Source organism: Gallus gallus, chromosome 3 (assembly GCF_016699485.2).
Source record: "Gallus gallus isolate bGalGal1 chromosome 3, bGalGal1.mat.broiler.GRCg7b, whole genome shotgun sequence".
In the NCBI taxonomy this organism is placed as follows: domain Eukaryota; kingdom Metazoa; phylum Chordata; class Aves; order Galliformes; family Phasianidae; genus Gallus; species Gallus gallus.
The window spans coordinates 67171214-67195882 of record NC_052534.1 but is presented as its reverse complement, the minus strand read 5'-3'; the positions used below and the strand labels follow the sequence as shown (position 1 = coordinate 67195882).

The 24669-nt window shown below is 46.7% G+C and overlaps 2 protein-coding genes across 2 annotated transcripts in view; one reads left to right on the top strand and one right to left on the bottom strand.

Moving 5' to 3' along the window:
* The first annotated feature begins 408 nt into the window (after positions 1–408).
* NR2E1 (nuclear receptor subfamily 2 group E member 1) lies at positions 409–20133 on the top strand. Its single transcript, NM_205170.2, has 9 exons — positions 409–1042; positions 4905–5050; positions 5365–5452; positions 5788–6023; positions 7192–7338; positions 11325–11421; positions 11811–11960; positions 12215–12320; positions 14574–20133. The coding sequence occupies exons 1-9, from the start codon at positions 1018–1020 to the stop codon at positions 14734–14736; spliced, it is 1158 nt and encodes a 385-aa protein (NP_990501.1). The 5' UTR covers positions 409–1017; the 3' UTR covers positions 14737–20133.
* The window catches only part of SNX3 (sorting nexin 3), a 20851-nt gene continuing 14232 nt past the window's right edge, over positions 18051–24669 (bottom strand). The window contains exons 3-4 of the mRNA NM_001006408.2: positions 24242–24366; positions 18051–20364 (exon numbers count right to left, since the gene is read on the bottom strand). Of these exons, the coding sequence (NP_001006408.1) occupies positions 20259–20364; positions 24242–24366 (231 nt within the window). The 3' untranslated portion in view covers positions 18051–20258. The remainder of the gene's footprint in view (positions 20365–24241; positions 24367–24669) is intronic.

The window sequence follows — 24669 nt, the reverse complement described above, 5'->3', positions numbered from 1 at the left end:
GTGCCCCGGGTGCGACGGTCCCATGGGTACGGAGCCGCCGCCGAGGGCCGTCCGAGCGCTGCCTTCCTCCCGCAGCTCGCTTGTTTTCGCTCACCCTCTCCTTCCCAGGGGGAACCGTGGGGAAAATGCGGGAGAAACGGGACCGCTATCCCTCCTCGCTCCTCCTATTGTCTCCTGCTTTTTTCCCCCCTTCCTTCCTTCCTTTTTTTCTTTCCTTCCCGTTTATTTATTTCTTTATTTGGGTCGGGGTCGCCGTTAGGGACGGGGGTTGCGGGATGATGGCGCGGAGCCTCTCGGAGCTTCACGACCACCATCGGCACCGAACCCCCCCCCCCCCCTCCCTGCCCCCTCCCCGCCCGGTGACGTCACGCGCCGCCGGGATTTGGGGGGGACGCGCGGGAGCGCCGTGGGCGGGGGGCGGCCTCTCCCCTCCCCGCGCCGCTGTCACCGCGCCGCCGATATTATAGGGCCGAGGGCTGCGGCTCCGAGCGCCGAGTCAGCGGTGTAATGAACTTCTGGAAACCTTTCCCTTTTTCTAGCGTTCACTTTCTGAGAGGCTGAGACTGCCTCCTCTGACGCCTTTTCCCCCTGCCATTCTTTTGCCGGCTCTGATCTCCTGCTCCGCGCGGAGCCCGCTCCATCCCACCTTCCCCTCCGCTCATTGTGCCTCGGCCCCGAGTCCCGCCGGCAGCGCGCCGCCACCCCCGCACCCTCCCGGGGTCCCGAGCGCCTCGGCTCGCGGGGAGAGCTCCTTCTTCGGCTCATTTCGTTTCTTTAGTATTATTTTTCGCCTTTCGGCCCTCGCGTTTCGTCTCGGTTTTCTTTTTTTTTCTTTTATTTTTTTCTTTTTTTTTTTCCTCGCGTCCCCGGGCCTCGGAAGCACCTCGCGGCGAGGATGTGTCGGCCCCAGCGGGCGAAGCAGCGCTGAGAGGCCGAAGGAGGCACCCGCCCGCCCGCCGCCCCCGGGGGGGGGGCACAGCGCTGCGCCCCGACGGAGCGGCTCCCGGGGCTCCGAGCATGAGCAAGCCGGCGGGATCAACAAGTGGGTAACGGCGCGGCCGGGCTGCTGGGCCCCCCCCGAGCCTGGGGGATGGGGTGGGGGAAGAGAAAACGAAGGGGTGGGGGTGGGGGGGTGGGAGGGTGGTGGGGGGGCGAGGTTTGGGTTCGCAATCCCGAAAATTAAAAAGAAAACAAAAAAAAAAAAAAAAGAGAGAGAAAGAAAGAAAGAAAGAAAGAAAGAAAGAAAGAAAGAAAGAGTACGCGTTTCGCAGGTTTCCCTCCGGAGCGGCAACGAACGGGGGGCTCCGTGCCGAGCGCTGTCCCGCCGTTCGCTTCCCGACCCCTCGGGGATGGGCTGTGAGAGGGGCTGCGGGCTTCGGGGCACGGCGCTCCCTCGGCCGGCCTTCGCGCAGCCTTCTCCGGCGTAACCCTTTTTTTCTCGTTCAAAAAAGAGTTTCCGACCCCGAGCGCTCGAATCGCGTAAGCGGCTCCGCAGAAGGAGGATTTAAAAGCGGCACCGCGCACGGCATTTCCCGTTACGCCGAATAATCCCGCAACGGGGAAAGCAGAAACAACGGAAAAGTCACATTTTCCTTAATCCTAAATCCGCGCGCCTCCTAAGTGGGGAATTTAAAGCCGCCCGAGCGCTGCCGCGCGGCGGCTCCGTCAGAGTAATCCCAACGGGACCTTCGGAGTTCGCAATATGGACGGAGTCGGTGACAAAGGGGGAAAAAATACCCGATCCGATTTAATGTCTGACAAGTGACGGCTCGGACGTTTATTTCCTCCGCTCTCGGGCCTCGAAAGGAGCCGGGGCGCGAGGGGGCGGTGGGGGGACGGGGCCGCGGCCTTCCCTCGCCGCTGCCCCTCCGTCGCCCTCACGCCGGGGCCGGGAGGCTGCGGCCGACGGCGGCCCTCGGTGCGGAAAGCGGGCGGGGAGAGCGGCAGGGCCGGGAGCCGCCGCCCCGAAGGAGACTTTTCGCGGACAAGGAGCCCGAGGGGCCGCTCAGCCCTCCTCCTCCCTGCTGGGCCTTCCCGAGGGCCCCCCAGCCCAGGACCCCCCGGCCTCCCCCCTCCCGAGGCCTCGCGGGGACGGCGGCGAGCGCGGAGAGTCCGAGCCGCGGTCCCGGGGCCCGGCGACCGCCCGCTGTGTGCTGGGGGCTCCCGGCGGCCGGGGGGGTGGGGGGAGACCCGGCCGGGCTTCGCCTCGAGTCCGCCTGGGTGGCAGCGAGCCCCCGTCCCTCCGGGCCGGGCTAACTTCTTTCAACAGCCCCTGATGGTAATTACAGTAATCGGGGCTGCCATCTATCCTTTAAGCAATTATGACAAGCACAAAAAAGCTCCCGAGGACCCCCCGTCGCGGGATGGTCGCAACGGCTTCCCGGCTGAACCGAGAACGAGCAACCCCCGTTCCCTTAGCGCTAAACTTCTGGGACGGAGCGGTGCCTCGGGAGCCGCGGCGCTTCGAAACGGAGTTCCCGGCCGTCTCCTGACCGCGCGTTACCGTTCTCCGTTTTCCCGTCTCTCGTTCCGTATTCGCTCTCCGACTTTTCCCACCGCCGCGCCGCGGGGCAGAGGAGAGAGCGGCCGGGACTGCGGCGGTGCTCCGCTCGGGAGGAGCGGATGGTCCCATCGTACACCGAATATCTGCGGTGTGCAGAAGCGTGCGCGTACGTTTAGGTATTTTTATATATATATCTGTGAAACGCGTCTGATTTTTTTAATTATTATTATTATTTTTAAGCAGTCCCCAGCCTTAAAACCCGCCTCTGGGGAGAACCACGCTGTGAAAGCGGCCCAAGTTTCCCTCTGCCACTCTCCCTGTTCCCCCGGCGCTCCGCCGAGCCCGGTCCGGGGCTCCCGGCTCCCCCGCGGCCCACGGGTCGGGCTGTGCGCGGAGTGCTCCGAGCCTTCATCTCCCCCTACCTCCCCCTTTGTGTGTGTGTGTGTGTGCGTGTGTGTGTGTGTGTGCGCGGACCGTCGCCCCGCGGATGCGGAGGGCCGCAGGGGGAAGTGGAGCGCTCTCCCCCGTTGGCATTGTGCGCCATCCGAATTCCCATGCTACACTTTTTGACGGGTCACTGGTGTCCCAATGGGCAGGTGGCGAGGGGAACTTGTAATTACGCGCTCCCAGAGGCCGCGCCTCGGCCCCGGCCCTCCCCACGGGCGCTACCTGCAGCTCCGGGCCGCGGCCTGCGGCGGGCGGCAGGCGGGGGGGGGGGATGTTGGGGGGGCGGCCGCACTCGTTATTAATTGCGGAAAAGTTTTGAATGCTTTCACCTCTCCCTCCCGCCCGCCCCTCCCCGCGCGGTGCCGGCCCTAATCCCCGTCCCTCCGCCGCGCTGTGTGCAGCAGCTGTCGGCTCTCATTTGAGGAGAAGCTGGCAGCTTGCGCTCCTCGGGGGCAGTCAGACGGGGCTCAGCGGGCAGAATCATTAAGTTAACACTTTATCTAATGTCCCCATTGTCTGCCCGGAGGCATTGTCTTAGGGCCTCGGCGGAGACGTGTCTGAAAGCATCTCGGCTCCCACATTCTCCGGGAGCTCCGCTCAGAGCCCGCGCAGAGCCCCCCCCCCAGCAGGGCGCAGCTCCCCGCCCGCGGCCGTAGCGCCCACAGAGCTCCCAAAAGAAAGAGGCGGCGTCGGGTTGGGGTCCTGAGGGAGAGAGGGAGAGGGAGAGAGGGAGAGAGGGAGAGAGGGAGAGAGGGAGAGAGGGAGAGAGGGAGAGAGGGAGAGAGGGAGAGAGGGAGAGAGGGAGGGGAAGAGAAGGGAAGAGAAGAGAAGAGAAGAGAAGAGAAGAGAAGAGAAGAGAAGAGAAGAGAAGAGAAGAGAAGAGAAGAGAAGAGAAGAGAAGAGAAGAGAAGAGAAGAGAAGAGAAGAGAAGAGAAGAGAAGAGAAGAGAAGAGAAGAGAAGAGAAGAGAAGAGAAGAGAAGAGAAGAGAAGAGAAGAGAAGAGAAGAGAAGAGAAGAGGAAGGAAAGGAAAGGAAAGGAAAGGAAAGGAAAGGAAAGGAAAGGAAAGGAAAGGAAAGGAAAGGAAAGGAAAGGAAAGGAAAGGAAAGGAAAGGAAAGGAAAGGAAAGGAAAGGAAAGGAAAGGAAAGGAAAGGAAAGGAAAGGAAAGGAAAGGAAAGGAAAGGAAAGGAAAGGAAAGGAAAGGAAAGGAAAGGAAAGGAAAGGAAAGGAAAGGAAAAAGAAAAGAAAAGAAAAGAAAAGAAAAGAAAAGAAAAGAAAAGAAAAGAAAAGAAAAGAAAAGAAAAGAAAAGAAAAGAAAAGAAAAGAAAAGAAAAGAAAAGAAAAAACAGTGAACAACTCGAAGCCATGTGGGGTTCGGGCGGGACTCGCACGGGGCTGCCATACTCCCCAGCAAGAGTTCTCCCACTCCTTCGGGGCCGAAGCGGGTGCAGATGTGGGGGCACCCTTTCGCTGCACAGAGACGGGAGGAGACTTTTTGCTGCCATTTCGGGCTGAATAAACCCGCACAGAGGCACGAACCGGCCCCGTTCCGCCGGGACTGCTACGGGAAGGAAAGAGGGGGTCTCTTTGGTTCCCGTTTTATTTGGTTTCGCTCCGTTCCGTGCCCCGCTCTCTGACCGCTCCCTGCCCAGGGAAAGTGCAGAGCTACAGGAGGGGGAGGACCGCCCCCGCCCCCCCGCTCCCAGCAGCAAAGCCTGCTGCCCCCGCGGCTGTAATCTCCCCTTCCAAAGTGGGGCTTGGCGATTATAGGAGACCCAAATAAACGTAGCGGTGCATGAATAATGCTCATTGTCGAAAACTGACACTTGCTCAAGGAAAAGAAAGTTGGCTATAAAATCACTTCATTATTTGCTTGTAGCGCGGCTCCGGGACTAATCCCCGTGGAGGTCAGGCCGCTCAGAGCTGCTCTCCCTCCCTCCCCTCTCTGCTTTCAGGTCGCATTTTGGACATCCCCTGCAAAGTGTGCGGGGACCGCAGCTCCGGCAAGCACTATGGGGTGTACGCCTGCGACGGCTGCTCGGGTTTCTTCAAGAGGAGCATTAGGAGGAACAGGACCTACGTCTGCAAGTCGGGAAATCAGGTACGCGGCGCGCTGCCTCCACGGCCCATCGCTCCCTCCGCCGCCTAAGGCCGAGGCAGCGTGAAAACAGACAAATATATAATGAAAACGAAATAAAACGGAGCCATACAGCGCTCCGCTCCCCTCCACTTCCAATCCACCCCCATCCCCAGCGCTGCGCGCAGACCCCCGGTGTCCCTGGGCGCCCCTGGGCCGCCGCCGCCGTCGCTGTCTCGGGTGCTGAAGGCTGCCCGGCCTCGCAAGAAAGGGAAGGAGGGAGGGCGGGGGCCGGGCTGAGCACCCCCCATCCCGACGGCTCGCTGCGTTTGTTGCAGGGGGGCTGTCCGGTGGACAAGACGCACAGGAACCAGTGCCGGGCCTGCCGGCTGAAGAAGTGCTTGGAAGTCAACATGAACAAAGACGGTATGCCCATCCCTCACAGCCAAGTGGTGTGCAGTTCCCCCATCCATTCTCAGTTCCTCAGTGTTTCCCTTCCCTTCCCTTCCCTTCCCTTCCCTTCCCTTCCCTTCCCTTCCCTTCCCTTCCCTTCCCTTCCCTTCCCTTCCCTTCCCTTCCCTTCCCTTCCCTTCCCTTCCCTTCCCTTCCCTTCCCTTCCCTTCCCTTCCCTTCCCTTCCCTTCCCTTCCCTTCCCTTCCCTTCCCTTCCCTTCCCTTCCCTTCCCTTCCCTTCCCTTCCCTTCCCTCAGCCATTTATCCTGCAGCCAATGAAGGTCATCAGTTCTCCTCGGTGTCCCACAGCTGTGCAGCATGAGCGGGGCCCACGTACATCAACAATACGGAAGCAGGTGGCCCTCTACTTCCGTGGACACAAGGAGGAGAGCAGCGGTGCCCCGCACTTTCCTGCCACTGCCCTGCCAGCACCCGCTTTCTTCACTGCTGTCTCCCAGCTGGAGCCCCATGGCCTGGAGCTAGCTGCAGTTGCCGGCACTCCCGAGAGGCAGGCCCTCGTGGGCCTGGCGCAGCCCACCCCAAAGGTCAGCCCAAAGACCTTGATAGTACTGCAGAGCCTATTGCTGGGTTGGGCCAACAGGGTGGATGTGGCAAAGAGCAAGGTTTGGGGTGATACAGATTGTGATGGAGTCTCCAATGGGATGTTTCCCATGTTCTGTGCAAAGGGTGAAGTGCTCTTTGCAAGCAGTAGGTGCAGAAGGATCAGCTGATAACCTGCCGTTCCTGCCCGGAGCATATCCTCAGGTCAATTTTAAACTTTATGAGCTGCAGTGACTGAGTTTTCTTCAGCAAAACATAGTGGTGTAGTCCAGAAAGTCTCTATAGTGGTGTAGTCCAGAAAGTGCTCCCTGTGCTGACCGAAGCATGCAGGTTGTCCACACCAACATGTCTAAGTTGGCTCTGTGCCTCTCATTTTCTAAGCAGCCCACTGGAAGTACTGCCATGGTCTCAGCTACACAGACATTAGCCACTAGGCAAAGTTTTTCTTTAATCTAATTGCAATGACATTTTTCTCATTTACAGCACTTATAAAATTAGACAGGAAAGCAGTTAATAGTTCTACACTTCCAGAGGTGGTAGCCTGATATCAAGAACATGATCCTCACATATAGTTTCATATTATGATTTGGGGAAATGCTGAATCAGAAATTTGTACGAAAACACAGCACACGCTTGGAAACATCACCCAACTTCAGTCCTATAGGTAGATGTGGTTATCTCTACACATTTGCTTATAGCCTGTTGCACGCAGGGAGTTGGACAAAGGGTTTAGGGTAAACAAGTGCTCCCTGCTCTACTGTGCAGGGCAGCCCCTCAAGCACAGGTTACAAAATACAAATCTTTAATCAAACCTGTATCCTTGTGACTCTCCCACCACAGGTGTGCCATCATGTAACAGCGTAAAGGATGATGCCACATTTTAATCATGTTTTCCCTGATGTAATAATTTTGTTCTCCCTTCAACATCCTTCAATGAGCTGTTCCTGTAGTGCAGTCCATGCTCACAGACAGCAGCAAAGAGTGGGCTGGAGTGGGCTCGCTGAAGCAATGCCATCTGGTTGCGGAACAGGAGAGTGCACGCTGTGTGCTGGGCATGAGCGCGATTCACCGAGCAGCAGCTGTATGGGAGAGGAAGGGCAGGCTGCTGTGGAGACACTGTGTGAAGTCACTTTATTTTCTTTCTGACATTAGTACCCGCATGAAGTCAATGGTACCCCCATGTATCTCTACGAGGTGGCCACCGAATCTGTCTGTGAGTCAGCAGCCAGACTTCTGTTCATGAGCATCAAGTGGGCTAAGAGTGTACCGGCCTTCTCTACCCTGTCCTTACAAGACCAGGTAAGGCTCCTGTAGAGGGAGTGAATCAGTCTGGCCTGTCTGATAAAGGTGCTCAGAGTGGGTCCCGGACCTTCAGACATAATCCTTTTTATCTATCATGGACCTAAAAAGCTCTAAAGTTCAGGGCAGAGCTCTACTTTGTTGATATTAAAAAAAAAAAAAAAAAAGCAGTAAGTTAGAAATTGCCTATGGCTTGATTTTTTCTTCTGCAAAATGGGAATAGAATTTTATTTTGCTATTTCAGAATAAGGTGTACTTAGTTAAACAAACAGCCCAGGAGGACATGAGTGATTTCTGAAGATCATTCCTCCTCCTCTCCTCTCCTCTCCTCTCCTCTCCTCTCCTCTCCTCTCCTCTCCTCTCCTCTCCTCTCCTCTCCTCTCCTCTCCTCTCCTCTCCTCTCCTCTCCTCTCCTCTCCTCTCCTCTCCTCTCCTCTCCTCTCCTCTCCTCTCCAGTTGTTTACACAGCCAACATTTTTTTTCTTGTTCCCACTGTTTTCTGTGAACTTACATTACAATTAGTCCAATACAGTGGCATGAGAATTTGGCCAGCCCCAATATTTTTTCACCATTAATTAAAATCTTCCCTAATCTGTCTTGTTTTCCTCTACGACAATTTGCCTTTGCTTCAAGTAAATCACATGTGAATCATACAAGATGAAGCAATTTCTTAATGACTTGATTCTTGATGAGGACGCTGTGTGCTTTGTATAACGCACTAATTCTAAAAAAGTAATCAGATAATTATAAAATGGAAGGGGAGAAATCCATGCAGAACTCCAATCATAAAACATGTTTAATACTTTGATATGATTGAGCTCATTTCACAAACTGGTTACTAGAAATGCCATGCCTTAGATGTTGCATGTATCAGACATCAGAGGAACTAGTTGCTCTCCAAGGATTCATGTTACAAGAGTTGCAGTACATTTGCAAATATAGATTTTGAACTGAGCTTCTTAGCGAACACACAGTGTTTTGTGCTGAAGGGTACACCATGACAGTGTGTCATAAAGCTAAAGTCTATTGAAAAGTCTCTTTTTATAGCACCAGATCTTAAAACCTATGTCATCATAGCAGACTAACAAGGACCTGGCTGCAGCTGTGATGCTGTTAGCGACTGAGTGTATGAGAGGAGGGATAGGCAGGGCCCAGGAGTCTGCACAGGCCTTAAACAAGCACCCTCAGGAAGGCGGTGGTCTCACTGCAATATGCTGGTTTCTACCACTGTCTTCTGCTGCTGTTATTCCTGTGCAGCAGTGGATCTGAAGGAGCAGGCCCCACTACCAAGGAGACGCAGCAAACACGCTGCATCAGTAGAGCTGCAGGGTGCAGGAAGGTGCTGGGCCCATCTCCAGACCGGTGATGTCTGCAGCAACCAACAGCGTTCACTGGAAGCTCCATGAGTGAAGGCTTCATTTGACGTCATATGGATGCATTTCCCCGCAGGCCATCTCTGTTTGTGTGTGGGGGAGAAGGGATGTCTCCATTGCATGTGATCAAGCACACTTCAACCAGCAAGGCCTGCTTTTCTGCCACCTGTCATCGTTAACAACCCACCCCACTGCCTGCTTCACCTTCAAGGCTAATACGGGTGAAGTACATATAAAAATCCCAGTCATTCTAGATCCTTATTCCCACTTGCTGCACCTCGTTGCAAACTGTCTTCCTCAAAACTTCGAGCTGCTTGGGCCTTTTGCCTCAGGGGTCCCCTGTCGTGTTCAGGAAAGCTGGAGAAGAAATAACCCTGATTTTAATCACCTGATTTCACAAATAATCAGACCATTGATTTTTATAACAGTGCCGCTGAAGTATTTAATTGACAATGGCCCAGCTGGAAATGTCTGACTGTCTCTTTTTGTATCCCTGACATCTGCTTGAGTAGAATCAGAAACCTTTTCCTGGACTTGCTCTTGCTTCTTGCTCTTCTGAAAAGGGAACTACACTGTGACTCTGGGACTTCGAACAGCCTCATCTTGAAGGGAAGGAAACAAGCAGAAGACAATTTGCTGTCCAGACACAGGCCCATGGTGGCCGTGCCACTGCTCTGACTGAAGCAGAGGCTGCCCCTTCCCCACCTCTTCGGAGCTCGTCACACTGTCGTAGTGGAGCCACACAACCAAAGCGCCATGCTCTGAGCTTGCTGGCCTGCACGCCTGCCCAGCTGCTCCATGAGATTGATCGGCCCAACGCAATAAAAAGCAAGAAAAGGCCATGCTAGCAAGACAAGATGGATTAAGAAGCAAAAACTGGTCCTTTAGAAAGCCTGGCATTTCTTGTTTCTTTGAAGGGCTGAGTATGACTTCAGCATGAATTACTTTAATTGATGGTTTTACAGACTTATGCATAGGCATGAAGAAAGCCTCAGCTATTGGAATAGTCTCTTATTTCTGGAGTCCTCTGACTTTAAATGCTCAGTGGGAAAGAACATATGAAATTGATATCTTCCAGGAACCACCATTCACTATCATTGTATCTGCATGAATGAATGACAAAAAACGTATTATAAAAACAAACGAAAGGCTGGCAAATCATTTCCTATGTCATACAGAAACCTGTATACCCATCGGGATTACCTGGAGGAGGGGCTGGGGCAGGCAGGCTGCAGCATTTCCAAGGCTCACAGGCAGGTTCTGCTGCTCTGGCTGTAGCTGAGATGGTGCTGTGCCTAGACTCCCCCTGCATACAATGATCTGGGCATCTTCTAGTGTTGTAAGTGAAATTATTTCAAATGAACTATATGTAACCAAAGATAACATGCTTTTCAGTCACAATTTCCTTAGCCAAGTTACGTAGAAGTTCTACAAAGCACATAGCACACTGAAGTCTTAAGACTGTAGCAACAACCTTATGAGAGCAATTCTCATTCTGTTCAGAGCAGGGTGGTTTAAAACTCTCAGTGCTATTACGGTACTTAGATGAGGGATTCATTTTTAGTGCATGTTTTCTGTATCATCTATTACTTTCATATATCTAATTCCTAGGAAAACATTCATTTGGTATGAGGTATTCCTTTCTCAGAATTTTCTAGACTTAAAATGCTTTTCTTTCTATCTCCCTAAGATGCTGCTGATATTTCCAAAGACCACAGCAATATTACTGTGGTTTGCTCTTTTCTGCCGCATATTCTGTGCAACCTGTTTTCCCTGAATGGAGACATGAGATGACCCCTTCTGAGCCCACTACACATCTCTCCCACCATACAGGGAGACAGGAGGCCCCTCAGCACGTCCTTTAGGCTGGGTCAGGGAACTAATGAATGTCAGTTGAACGGGGACCCTCCAAACCCCTCCTAAGAGTTGGTCTAGGACAACAACCCTTAGATGCTCTCAGTACTAAATATACCTATTCTGGCTTTGCCGTATGCGTTATCAGGAGCCATGTCTCCTCATATGCACCAGTGCCTCTCCACGGAAATAGATGGCATTGCCTCCAAACAGAGAAAAGCGCATCATTCGTAAAGCCAGACAAATGTACAAAAATTGCAGGGAAGTAGCAATGCTGACAGCATAGCTGCTCGGATGCTGAGCTCAGAGCCCACTGCCCTGCTGATGGCTGTTAGGAAGAGCTGCAAATACCCAGAGAACAGGAGAAAAGCCCTCTTCCAACCTGTCCTAGGGCAGTCCTATATGCCCACGGAGAGCAGGAGAAAGCCCATGCTGATAGGAGCTGTGCTGAAAAACATAGGCAAGCGCTCAGGTCAAGGGTGAGCTCTCGGAGGCAGGACTTCTCACTCTCCTTTCTCTTCCCTTTTGGTCCACAACACAGTGCATAGTGAGCCAACACCAAGTGATTGTCTACAATGCATTGTCTTATTTCCAGACACCTTCTCTAAAAGCTAAGAGAAGAGCTAACAAATTTGGTGGGGAAAATACCATGACAAGCATTTAAAGCAGTTTTTAAAATAGCAGAAATTTACATATTTAAATTGTTTGTAAATCTATAAATTATACACTATGTTATATTGTACATCTATTGTATGACAGCTGATGCTTTTGGAAGATGCTTGGAGAGAACTGTTTGTTCTAGGAATAGCACAATGGGCCATTCCAGTTGATGCTAACACTCTACTGGCTGTATCTGGTAAGAATTGCACAATTTAATGACTTTGTTACAAAAATTACCATAAAAATACATTACTGAAAAAAGAACAACATGTAAAGAATAACAAATTCCTACTGAACAATAGAGCATACCTGTCATTTATAAATCTATATTTAAATGCAAATAATGTTGTTTTGTTGTATTCATGACTGCTTGCATTGTCATTTAAATGCAAATTACTGTGTTTGTTATCATCCAAGAGAAGATTTTATATTAACTTTCATACAATATAGTCAGTTTACATGGAACCAGATAGACAAGCGTGACAATAGAATGGATATTGATACACAGGATTTTGTCAGAAATCAATATAAAATAAAGCAAATGCATTTAATATTATTAATTTCATCTGTTTCTGTTTCTGTTAGGCATGAACGGTGACAACACAGATTCTCAGAAGCTGAATAAAATCATTTCAGAAATCCAGGCTTTACAGGAGGTTGTGGCTAGATTTAGACAGCTCCGGCTAGATGCTACTGAATTTGCCTGTCTCAAATGCATCGTCACTTTCAAAGCTGGTAAGCAGAAGTCACCTCACACCTACCTGGCCCGATAGCTTTGAAGTTGCCACGTAAAAGTGAAAATGATGTTTTAAACCACACGTAGCACTGCACCGCCCAATTGTTTCCTGGTATGGAATTCCAATAGTTGGCGCTGTGCTTGGAAAGCCTGGCTGTGGAGCACTGGGGAACTAATGGGACTGCTTAATGTCCACGGGTAGTGTCAGCTGGTCTGTCCTGACCCCCCTGAGCCGTAACCATCTGCTTTCCAGTGCCGACACACAGCGGGTCCGAGCTGAGGAGCTTCCGGAATGCCGCTGCCATCGCCGCCCTCCAGGACGAGGCCCAGCTCACCCTGAACAGCTACATCCATACCAGGTCAGCTCCGTTGAGTCCCTCCCGCAGCTGCAGGGGTGACATCCCGCTCCCGCTGTGGCAGAGGACATTCACCCAGGTTTTTACAGCAGCCGGCCTCCTGGAATTAGGCATTTCTCAAGGAAATGAGGAGAATGGTGTTTATTCAGACAAATGGAAAACAGTAGAAGGAGAGATTTTCCTCTGGGAAGCGATACTGCTGTGGGGAGTTTTGCATTCTCAAAGGCTAGATTTCCTCCACCTTTTATTCTATTAAGTAATGCTAACAGTGACTCTTAACATCGTGCCCCATGGCAGCATAAGTGCCTTTCACCCAGGATCTCCAGTACAGTTCCCCAGGTCATTTCCCCCATTTTGCAGATAGAAATCGAGAAACAAAGGAGCTAAACGACTCTTCCAAGATAAACTGAAAAAAACCCAAACTTGTGAAACTCATTTTGGTGTCAGAGCAGAGTGATGAGAATCAGTTTCAGATGAAAAAAATTACCTGTCTCACCTAGTATAGGTCCCCAAGGGCACAGCAATCTTAAAACCTGCTGTACAAGCTGTAGCTGGCATCCCACTAATTGTACAGGGCTAAACCCAGGAACGGGTTGCATATGCTATACAAAATGCAAATCCCCACTTTGTAACACGTGGCTGAAGGGACCAGCAGCCTCCTGCCATGGAACTGTACAGGGAGGAGGGGCAGGGAAGAAGCCGAAAGAGTACACCCAGCATCCTCTACATCAGCTTCCCTGGCTGGGTCAGGGATGCCTGGGGAGAGCTGCAGCAGGTCCTGTGAAGTCCGTATTGTAGCCCATGCAGTGGAGATCCATGAGAGCAGCACAGTGGGAGATGAAGTGGTGGAAGAGGCTCTTTTATGCTGTTTTTGTTTCTGAAACGTTTATCTGCTCTAACAGCAGTTCTGTCTAGCAGAAGTCAACACCACGTTAGAGAATAGTTGGCAGCAGTCTTTGAAGCACTTCTGTTTAGCCTGAAGGCAATGTCCTGCTCTGCAGATGGGAGCAAAAACACAAATTCTGTCCAGTCCTGGCTAGTTCAGAGCAAAAAGAATCACCACTGCACAGCAACCTGTTCCTGTTCTCACAGGAGGCTTTTCCCATGCTCCCTGGAGACTCTGAGTGAGCCAGGGCTTGTTGGAGAGAAAAGTCAGGGAAAGATACTGTCACATTGCCATGTTTTCCATTCCAGGCATGGTGACATCTCTATTCCATTTCTGCACTGTAGGAAATATTAAGCTAAATAGAAGCTTTTGTAAAAGATTACTTTTCTCAAAGAAATGAATGCTGCAAGCAATGCAGTGAAAGGCTGCCTATATTCTGAGTAATGCCTACTTGTGGAAAAGACCAAAGCTCAACAACCTCATCCTCCTGTATCAGGAAATCAAAGCTTCTGCAGCTTTTCTAGAGAGGGAGAAATCCTGGCTCTGCTATCAGAACTGTCACACTGACTCCAGTGGCTTTCACCTCATGCTTTACCCTCAGGCTTGAGCGTACCTTCCTGTCAGCGTTAGAGTACTGCCGCCCTTAGATCGCAGCAGGGTCTGTTGGACTCAGCAGGGTGCAAAGGAGGGCAGTCTGGAGAAGTGAAATGTTTCTTCGTGGACCTATTCCTGCTTATAGGGAAACAGCTGCTACGCAGAGACTTGAGAATCACACTAGTGTAAACTCAGTGTAAGCACAAGTAGAATACATATCCTGTGTTATATTGGCTTCAAAAGCTGTGAGAAAGAATGGAAAATACCCTATTATGCAAGTACATTACCCGGGGACAAAACACAGGTTCTTTAATTAAAAAAAAATCTTTCCAAATGTCAATTGTTATTACATGTGTAAGGCAATCAGAAGGAGGCAAAATGATTACCATGACAATCCAGCTAAGTTTAAATTGCACTCTAAATGACAGGGCATTTATTATAGGTCGAGCTCATCCCTGAACTGCATCAAGAACATAGTTGTTGTCTGAGGGACAAGCCAGAGCAGATTCTGTACCCATATTGCTACTACTCCGAGGGAATAAACAAGGGAACTAATCAAAACTCAGAGACCTTGGTCTATATTCTGCTAACCTCCGTTAAGAGAGTTCTCCTTGGGGTCAACCTTCTTGCTCAGGCGAGTACAAACCAGGGGTTAAGCACAGGTAGCACCCATCTGTACAATTCACTGAATATTGGTCTTCTCTACAGCGTAAAGGATTTTCTTTGGAGAAATATCTAAAAACTTCACTAATATTTTTTCCCTCTCTCCTTCCCAGGTACCCTACACAACCCTGTCGTTTCGGAAAACTTTTATTGCTTCTACCAGCTTTACGTTCCATTAGTCCATCTACAATAGAAGAAGTGTTTTTCAAAAAGACCATCGGGAATGTACCAATCACAAGACTGCTTTCAGATATGTACAAATCCAGTGACATATAAATTTCCTTAAAACAAACGATCAGGATGGACAGTTTGAGAAGAACTTTTATCTATGGAGAATAAGCCTCAACTAACAAAACCTACAGGAAGCATAAGCCTGGGAATGTTTAGCCTTTAAACCCATTGACAAAAAATACCCCAGTAGATATGATTCTGCTGCTCTGAACAGAGCGATTTAGATCATGGAGAGAATGCTTTGTTCTACAGAAAAAGTGAAAGTGGTTGGAATTTGGCTGCTTTTCCTGTTACTACAGGATGGAGGCAATTCAGATGCCAGTCATAGTTAACAAAGACTGCGCTATTCTCTCATTGAACTGGCAGATCTGAGACGAAATGTGAAAGAAGGTACTTTAGTTTTGTTCAGTATTTGGAACTGGGTGACCAAACTTGGCTTCTGTTGTAACGTGAGATGTGGTGGCCTTCAGAACTGTTTTAAAAGTAGCCTATGTTGGTAAAATGTTTTAATACGATAGGCAACGTTTAAGACCGGGTTACCAAAACATTGCTTCTGCAGTAACACATCATGAAGTGGCCTTCAGAACTGATTAAAAAGTAGCTTATGACAGCAGTTCCACTCTTCCTGCAAAATAAACTGGTGATCTGTGATGCAGATGTCACCAGAATTAACATCTCATGACAGAAGAGCTTTATACAACTCCCCGACCCTTCTCTCCTCCTTACACACACGCACCCACCCACACAGCCCCCGGCAAAGAGTACACGTCAAGGAAGGAAGACAAAAACAGCAAAACCAAATCCAATGGAGATGACTGCTTCAGTGACCTGCTGGCTGTCCCGTTGGCACACTGCTGAAACCAAAGGCAACGGCGGCCAAACTCTTTGTCAGTGAGATGTGCAGAGAAGTGAAATGACTGTAAAGACACCGACGGCAACAATTTTATTTCAAGGAAATAAAGTTGGTTGACTGAAACGATGCTAACAACTTTCAAAAGTCTCCAATGCCTTTTTAGAAAACTCCAGGTTCTAATTTTGAAGCCTTGTTCACCTACACCCTCTTACACACAAAAATGTTATAAGCTGCTTATTTGATGTATGAAACACGTAGAAAAAAAATTAAAGATAGCTGCTGTACTTTTCAAAATTTGATTTGTTATTAGAAACTAGCACTGAGAAAAATCAGCACTTGGACTATCATAGAATGAGTAAAACTTTTCCTGTACAAAGTGGATTAACTGATTTGTGAAGTTAAAAAGTTGTACTCATTGTATTTACAAAGAATAAAAATATATTGAATTTACTTTCCACTGTCCTTTTAACACTTCTCCTTTTGTTTCTGGATTAGCGTCTTCCACTGTACCCCACTTAACAGGGAACAGAAATAACCTCTACTAAAATGTACTGCCTTAGGTACCAGGGGGTCTCCATCATCAGAGATTTTAAAGAACAGGTGAGACAGACATTAAGGGAATAACTCAGCTACAGGTGATGCTACCTTCAGCCAAAGGGACTTTGAAGTCTTGCACAGAGCTGTTTTCAGTAATTCGTAGATACACTTACTGCAAGATTTCTAACATTTCCTTCTCAAGCATCTGACATAGAGCTTTTTTCTGGATGTCTAACCTTGGGTAAGTTTTCCATTTCATGTTATTTCAGTTTTAAGTACTTGTGAGTTGTGCAGCTCACAATGGGTGACGAGTACAAAAATACCGCTTCAACTAAAAAGATTCGGGAGTTTTATTAAGGTGTCCAGCTGTGTTATCAAACCAAAGAAAAGGGTAAGAAACTCCAGTGCACAGGATGAAGCTGGCAACAGAAGGGAAATAAAACACACTGTTTATAAGGCAACGAGTAACCAAAGACTGTGCACATTAAAATGACAACTGGAAATGTACAGCGTATATCAGCGGCTCATTCTTTGTTGGTGTCAAGAAACACGGACCATGGACTCCAAATACAGAGGTCAAAGTTTTTCTATCCCATCTCTCTTAAGTCTGAGAGGTCTCACATTCCATTCTTTCCAGGACAGCAGGACCATTACATGTACAAGTCCAGTTTTCCAATGAGTCAGGTAAGACAAAGTATGGACTACAAGACTTTGGTACACTTTCTGTACAAACTAGCATGGAGTGTCTGAGAATGCATTTACCATAGGGTGTGGTGAATTTATCCCTAAAAAAAAAAGCAGCAAACACTTAAGAGTTCTTTCTGCACTTACAACAGTTTTTACTATTTCTTACCCTACGCTAAAGAAAACTGACAATCAGTTGTTATTTCCCATCCTTGTGATAATACAGTTTACGAGTTAAAAAGGTTGAGGCCACTGCTGTTCAGAACCCATGATGAAACACTCATTTCAACAAGATGCATGCTGTGCAGCCATAAACATAAACTTCACACATGATTTGAGGTAGCTGCATGCTGCAGTATGCTATCCGGACCCGGTCCCTAGATGACCTAGCCTATAGAACGCAACAGAGTGTATTGGCTTTCAACCCAACTGCCAAGCTGACAAGGCAATAGGTGAACGCCCCTATCATCTTATCTGTAGGACCTAGCCCATCTGAACAGCAGACTCACAGGCTGGGAGTCTTGCCCACACCCCTATAGTTGAGGCACAGCTAATCTCAGACAGTGCTCCTCTGCAGATTGTATAGCAGCAGAATCACACTACACTAGAACTAGCTAGCTTCAAAGCACTGACACACAGAAGAAATCCTAGAAGCCGGTGCAGATGCCCACTGAATCCCAGATCCTGTCAGCTTCAGAGGCTGTAACAACTCCAAAGTCCTTGCTACACTTCAGAAATACAAGAAGAATCTACTGACATCAAGTACGCAGCTCTTCCCTCTTTGGCTTAGATTTTTTTTCCTGCAGCAGATGATAAAGATCATAACATCATCTTTTAGGGATATGACAGAACATCTACTTTGATTTCAGAAAGAAGCTTCTCACAGAAAAGACTGTTCGAGAAAAGAAAAAGAACATCTGATTATGTACCTAAATAATAAAACTTCATATACATTTAACCCTTCTTTCCCCATTTTCAAGAGTAACTCAGCCCTTAAGTGTAATTCAGCAGTAGGAGGGAATTTTATAATAGATTGCTTTGCATTAACTAGAACTACTTGAAAAGCTAGACTAAAAAGTTTGACACTCAAATAACTGCTTTGACCCCTTCATACATACTAAAGACTGTGCTGATTCTATCCCACAGTCCAACCCACGTAATCAAGCATCAGAACTTACACAGCCCACTTGCAACCCAGAGCTGTACCATTAGCATCTAGTATGTTTCCTTCCATTCCAAAATCCAAAAATAAAGACTGCACTTGGTTGTGAGCAACCAGATAATCTTTGTTGATAAAGGCAGAAATGAATTCTTGTTTTATTGCAGCCACAAAGTAGAATGCTTAAAGACAGGTATTCACTGATACTACACACAACCCAGTCAGCCCACCACTGTTTTGTCAGCTCAAGCTTTCACATCCAGAATTCTATACAAATGACAGAGCAGAAGTTTAAAATGAGATTAACAGTCTTTTTAAAAGAAAATTAGTAACTTTGCATGTTTTGCATGTTGCACTTCTCTACATAGTGATAGAACAGAGTATATTTTATATGTAAGAAGGAAAAAGCAGCAAAACCAACTCTAAGCCAACATGCACCCAAATTGTTTAGAACATGCACTGTTAAGAAGAACACAAAACACTGGACAGACTGCTACTAGTGTTCTTGAATTGGTTTTCAAGAGCATCTGGATAGGTAACTTCCACATCATAATTCAGAGTACTAAGGAGGCTTTTCTAGACACAGAAGCATTTAGGGACAAAGATTATTCCAACAATGTTGCTTGCAAACTCAAGTCCAGGAGTTCATAATCTGCTTTTCACCATTGGTCATACAAGCACAATGCTACAGCCTTTCCTTCTTTTAATGTTCAGGGAAGTGACCACATTGCATAGCATGCTTGCATGATTCCATACCCCTAATGGCATATGCAGATCAGAGCCACCTTAATCTTCAGCTATAGGACCCAAAAGCCCTATCATGGGTTATGTCAACATTTTTTTCCTCTGTAGAATGGTATAATTTTCATGTAATAGCTGAATCTAGATTGAGGCTTCTCATACCAAGTGAAGAGGTATTCTCATTCCAAGTTTAATGAAGCCCTGCATCTGTTGACTACCTGACATGAACACAGTTGAGGCTTTAGGTCCACAGCACTGGAACAACCTTGAATACTTTCCGTGTTTCATAACATAACAAAAAGGAAAACATCGCTCCCATTTATAAGTGATGGAGGATCCAGGGAACTACAGGCCAGTAAGCTTCACCTTTGTGCTTGGTAACACCATAGAACAGATCCTCCTAGAAGACATGTTAAGGCACACATGGCACAAGCAGGTTATCTGAGACAGCCAGCACAGCTTCAGCAAGGGAAGGTCATCCCTGACTAGACTAGCAGCCTTCTGTAAGTGATGCCATCAGTGGACAAAGGGAAGGCAACTGATGACATGGTTCCCCACCACATCCTCATCCCTAAAATTGAGAAATACAGATTTTAAGGGTGGACTATTGATGGATAAGGAATTGGTTAGAAAGTCATAGACAGAGGGTTATGGACAACAGCTCTACAGCCAGGTGAAGGCTGGTGATAAGTGATTTCCTTCAGCGGGCTGTCTTGGGACCAGTACTCCTTAATACCTTTAGCAATAACACTTTTACCACTGAGAGGGTGGTGAAGTGCTGGAACAGGTTGCCCAGACAGGTTGTGGATGCCCATCTCTGATGATCCTTGAGGTCCCTTCCAACCCAAGCCATTCTATAACACTGGATTGGTGAATGCCTGTATCTAAGGGTATTTAGTGTTAGGGGCAAAGCACTACCTTGCAGAAGAATATTACAGCAAGGCTGAAACATCAGTTCACTTACTATAGCAAAGTCTTTGCTTCTCAGAAATGAGATAATCCACACTCAAGGTCAAGAGTGACAAACATCTGAAGTGCATTTTCACTTTTATTTCAAAACTTTAGACAAGTTATTTTAGTATATAAATTTGATTTTTTTCCCTCTTACAGAATATAAAGATAATTCCCTCATTACTTCAGTATAAAGTGTTTCACAAGCTTGAAGACAATTGCATAAGTGTATCTCACACAGGGTTATCAGAAAGAAAGCAGTCTCTTAAAGAAGTTCAGACAAATGACTACCTCAGAAAGCATAGCAGTTTAGTCAAATACAAGTGAACATGTGACACTACAACTGTGCAAGTTCAAGTAAGGCCAAGTCAGTAAACATTGTTAAGTCATCGCAAATGAGTGGAAAGGTTTGTGAGACATTGCAAGAGGTGGATGGTCTCATAATATAGTACTCTTAAATCAGAGGGATTTAGCTAAAAGACAAGTGAGTTTTTTAATGCTATAAAGTATATGCAAAGACCAAGCAGTGTACTGATGTTAGTGGAGACTTTGTGCCTGTTTATCCTCAGCATGCTAAGACAAACTACAACCTCTTAAAAATCAAGCATAAGAACCAGTAATGTTTGGAAAGGTTTTCAGAATTCAAGTATGTCTTATTTTGGATGGTGTGTAGTTTTTGTCTATTACTTCATCTTGTAAGAACATATGAAGACAGCGCTCATTCTGTGCCAGTGGGTGGCCTGCAACCCTGGAGAAGAAAAAAAACAAGCATTAGTACTCGCAAATTGAGGCTGCTTACAACTTGCCATAGCAAGGGTTTTTATACCAACAACCTACGGGCTTGCTCTTCAGCACAGATCCACTTCCAGTTTACTGTGGATGTCTACAATGATGTCTGGCAGCAAGACTTGCCATTCTCCCCTGCATTAAGTTAGTCCACAGGAACTTTGAGTCACCTCAGATCAGTAAGAAGCATGTTATGTCATTCATTAACTGCAGTTGAGGGGGTACAATCAAAGCACCCATTCTAACATGAGAAAGTTAAGCCAAGTTAAGCTGATTTTATTGGTCTTGATGCCTTTGATACAGAATACCTCTCTAAAAACAGCTTAACGCATCAGTTCTCAGTCTGATTCCATTTACTTAGCCCAGACAGAGTAACAGTTAGTCCACCAGGGGGTGTGAAGGTCTTCTGCAGGCCCTGACACAACTTAAAGCAGCACCTTACCATGGCCGTATTTTCAGTATGCACAAGCAGCACTGATGCTCAACCAGAGAGTACTAGATATGGCCACTCTGTTAACTGAAGATGTCTTTAGATATGAAACATAGCAGAGAAAGTGAGCTTGTCTGTTCTAAAAGAGAACAATATCCCTACCATAGATTTTTGTTTCAGATATGAACTACACCAAGCCACTTCTTACTAGTAAAGGAGCTGAAATTGAATTACGTTACCATCTAATTCCAAGCTTAGATTGGAAAAGAACCACATCTTACCTAGTAGCCTCCTGCATAGGCAAAAAATCAGAATCCCTGAAATGTGATCACTTAATGAGTTTAAAAACTTAGAAGCGTTCCAGGAAAAACTGGATCCAGTTCAACCAACACAGGCCTCTCTCTTTAAAGGAGACAGTCCCTCTATCCACCATCTAACTCAGCTGCACCTACAAGTGCAGCATGCACCAACCCTACGGCTCCCATATCTGCTAGAACATCTGTTCTCAGTGGAAGATTATTCATAAAACTAAATCACAGTCAATTTCAGGGGCTCAGCATCAGTACTTTAAGGAACTTGCATGCACTTTCTCCATGTGTATCTAGCAGTGTTTATTCCTCCACAGAACTGATTAACTTGTCACCACTGGCCATTGAGGGTACCCCTTAACAAGCAAAGTTCTCCTACTCAGCACCAATAGACTGCATCGAGAATAGTCAAAGCCTATCAACCTTAACAGGTGCAAGTAAATAGGCAGCGGTCTAAAGCAAAACATAGAACAGCCTGGAGTAGCTAGTTAGGGTTTCTTACTCATATCTGACTAAACTGTTTGCCTTGAAGTTCAAAGAAAAATACAGGAAAAGAAAAACAATATATTCTTTCACACTCATCTAAAGGGTACAAATCAGTGGTTGAATTGCTAGATTAGATCTGATCTCATATCCAGCTCTTGGTTTCACATGAATACCTCACTTTGTACTGTTCCCCCCCCCCCCCCCCCCCCCAGTATTCTTCCCTAAGGTGACACACTTGCAAAGTTTTCATGCCTCCTTAAGTTAGGTTCAAGCAGAAAAGGCTTCTGCAGCACAGCTACACCTGCATCTGGCACTGTAAATAGTATCAATGGCTTTGCAAGCAAGCTGGCCCACTAGGGCAAACTCACACAAGCTCAGTGCTGCCTGAAACTTCTCAACAACAGTCACCTAAACATTCCTGAGTATCAAGAACTGGCAGTGGTGCACTATGACCTTCTCTGGATGCAGCAGTACCAGTTATCTTAGGCACTGAATAAAGATGAGCTTTGAGAATGCAGTAATGTAACCACATTATGTGAGATCCACTCTAGGCTAAGTTCACTAGCACAGAATATTTTGTAGAATCTTAAAAGCTGCTACGTGATTTAAAACTTTAATTGGCATAGGCAACTCAAGCAAATACAACCATTAGAATAGACTGATGAGCTGATCAGCCATTAGAATAGCTGAGTTCTGCCTGAAGAGTCTTTTTCCAGATGTACTCAAGTTTGCCACTACATCAATAACTACATTAACAGCCTGCTTCTATCTTTCAAGGAAGAGAAAATTCACTGAGAAGTTTCATACTGTCACAAGATCAGTGCATCACTGGCTGTAAGACTCAAAGTGATATCAGCAAATTGATCACTCCATTTCTATCAGCTATACTGAAAATGTTCTTCTTTGAGATGTTCTTCAGCTATTTGAGTTAAGCTGTTTCACTATCAGCTGCTTCTCCTCGTGCATGTTGATAAACTCAGTGCTAGTATGTACATTTCTTCCCAACTGGACAGTCCCACACCTGTATGAGTGAAAGTTGTACTCCACAGTTACAACTGTATCATACAGCCTTAGAAAAGGCATTTTACCTTAGCACAAGCACATCTGCCTTCATGTACTGTAAAAGCAAAACTGAACATGCAAGAAATCCATTCCACTTGTCTTCAAACAGGAAGTAACAGTTGGAAGCACTTTATCTGCTCAGAAACATTAGAAATACCTCCAAATTGAGCTAGCAAGCAACTACGTGAAGACTTAAATCCACACTTGTGGAAGTTTTAATTTCTAGTAAACTAGTCATTTGCTTGTGACTCCCCAAGCCACAGGCCTGAACTGATCAACAAGAACTGACTATAATCAGCTATATATGACCAGATTAAGATCTTGTTCAACTGAAAGATATCTCCTGCTCCCATTAAACAGCATTATTACAGAACAAGATTAAAATATTAGTGGAACGGACAAGCTCAAACCTTTTATGATGAAAAAGGTTCAGAACCAGATGGTATGAACAACACTGGTTTTAGAGATCAGACAAACTAGGTAATGACAGTATTCCCTCCTATCCAGCTATAACACCTCCTCTATGAAGAAAGGCTGAGGGAGCTGGCGTTGTTCAGCTTGGAGAAGATAAGGCTCTGGAGAAATGTCATTGTGGCCTTCCAGTATTTAAACAGAATTTATTAAAAAAACCCAACCTTTTACATATTGTAATAGTGATAGGACAAAAGGTAATGGCTTTAAACTAAAAGAGAGGAGATTTAGATTAGATGTTAGGTGGAAATTCCTAACTCAGATTGGGGAAGAGCTGCAAGAGGCTGCCCAGAGAAGCTGTGGATGCCCCATCTCTGAAAGCATTCAAAGCCAAGTTGGTTGAAGCCCTGGACAGTCCAATCCCATGGGATATATACCTGCCCACTGCAAGAAGGTTCGAACAAGATGGTCTCTTCCAACCCAAATCATTCTGCGATTTGGACTTACACTGTAAGAGATTAAAGTAGCTCCTCAAATCACTATGTGTTGAGTAGTTACTAGTGTCAGGTGGTGGAGTAAGAAAGAGGTCTTTGTTATTGATATATCTACTCACTGTTAGCAAGTCAGTGACAAAGTTCAAAGTGTCTATTTCAAACTATATATATATATATATACACACACACACACACACCTCAAGCACTTTTTTTTTTACATCTTCAGAAAGATTCTCATAATATTACAGAAAATATGCATAGTTACACAAGCTGATAATACCTCATATTTGCAACTAAAGTAAACCACTGCGAGCCTATTGTAAGTTTCATTGTTCACCTAGTACAGGATACCTTTTCAAAGTGAAAAAGTAGAACTATTTTGAATGCTATGATTTTAGTAGTAATTTGCATAAATTAGCTATAACACTAGCTAATTTATTCACTATATTCATTTTAGCTGTTCAGGTAAGCTTCAAGATATCCAAATCTAACACTGGATGAGCAATGTGAACGTGTCCTATTGTGAGATTATGGTCAAGTCTTAATTACTGAACCTAGTGTAGCTACCAAAACAGATTAGCAGCTATAATTCTATTTTACACAGCTCAGTTCTGAGTTTGTCTCCACATATCTAGACCCAATACTTACTTGTTTATGAATTGCTCAAGAGCTTGCTTCCTTTCCTCTATAAAGGAATCATCAAATATGCCATCATCTCCTCGGAAGGGGAGCTGACGAAGAAGAGCTTTTCCTGGTAAAGGTGGTACCACGACCTGAAACATTTAGAAATGTGTCCTAAGTGCAGCCTGTGAGCAAGTTTATACAACTCCTGTGCCATGTCTTCCTCTTAGAGGACCCAACTCATCATTCAGATCTCTAGTGAAAGAAAACAAGACTAGAGAAGAACAGTAATTGCCCATACCGATAAACTGAATTTAAGTTGATCAGCTCTAATTCAGTGCCATTAAACAGCCTAATAGCACTGTGTTAGTCTTTCAGCAAGCCTCAAATAATATACTTTTTGCTCTGGAATTTTTCAACTGCAGCATCAGCTTTATGATGCATCTATGCCTCAT

Coding starts and splice junctions, on each gene's coding strand:
- NR2E1 (NM_205170.2), top strand. CDS start 1,018: ATGAGCAAGCCGGCGGGATCAACAA. Junction 1,043..4,904: donor CAAGCCGGCGGGATCAACAA/GTGGGTAACGGC, acceptor CTCTGCTTTCAG/GTCGCATTTTGGACATCCCC. Junction 5,051..5,364: donor TCTGCAAGTCGGGAAATCAG/GTACGCGGCGCG, acceptor CGTTTGTTGCAG/GGGGGCTGTCCGGTGGACAA.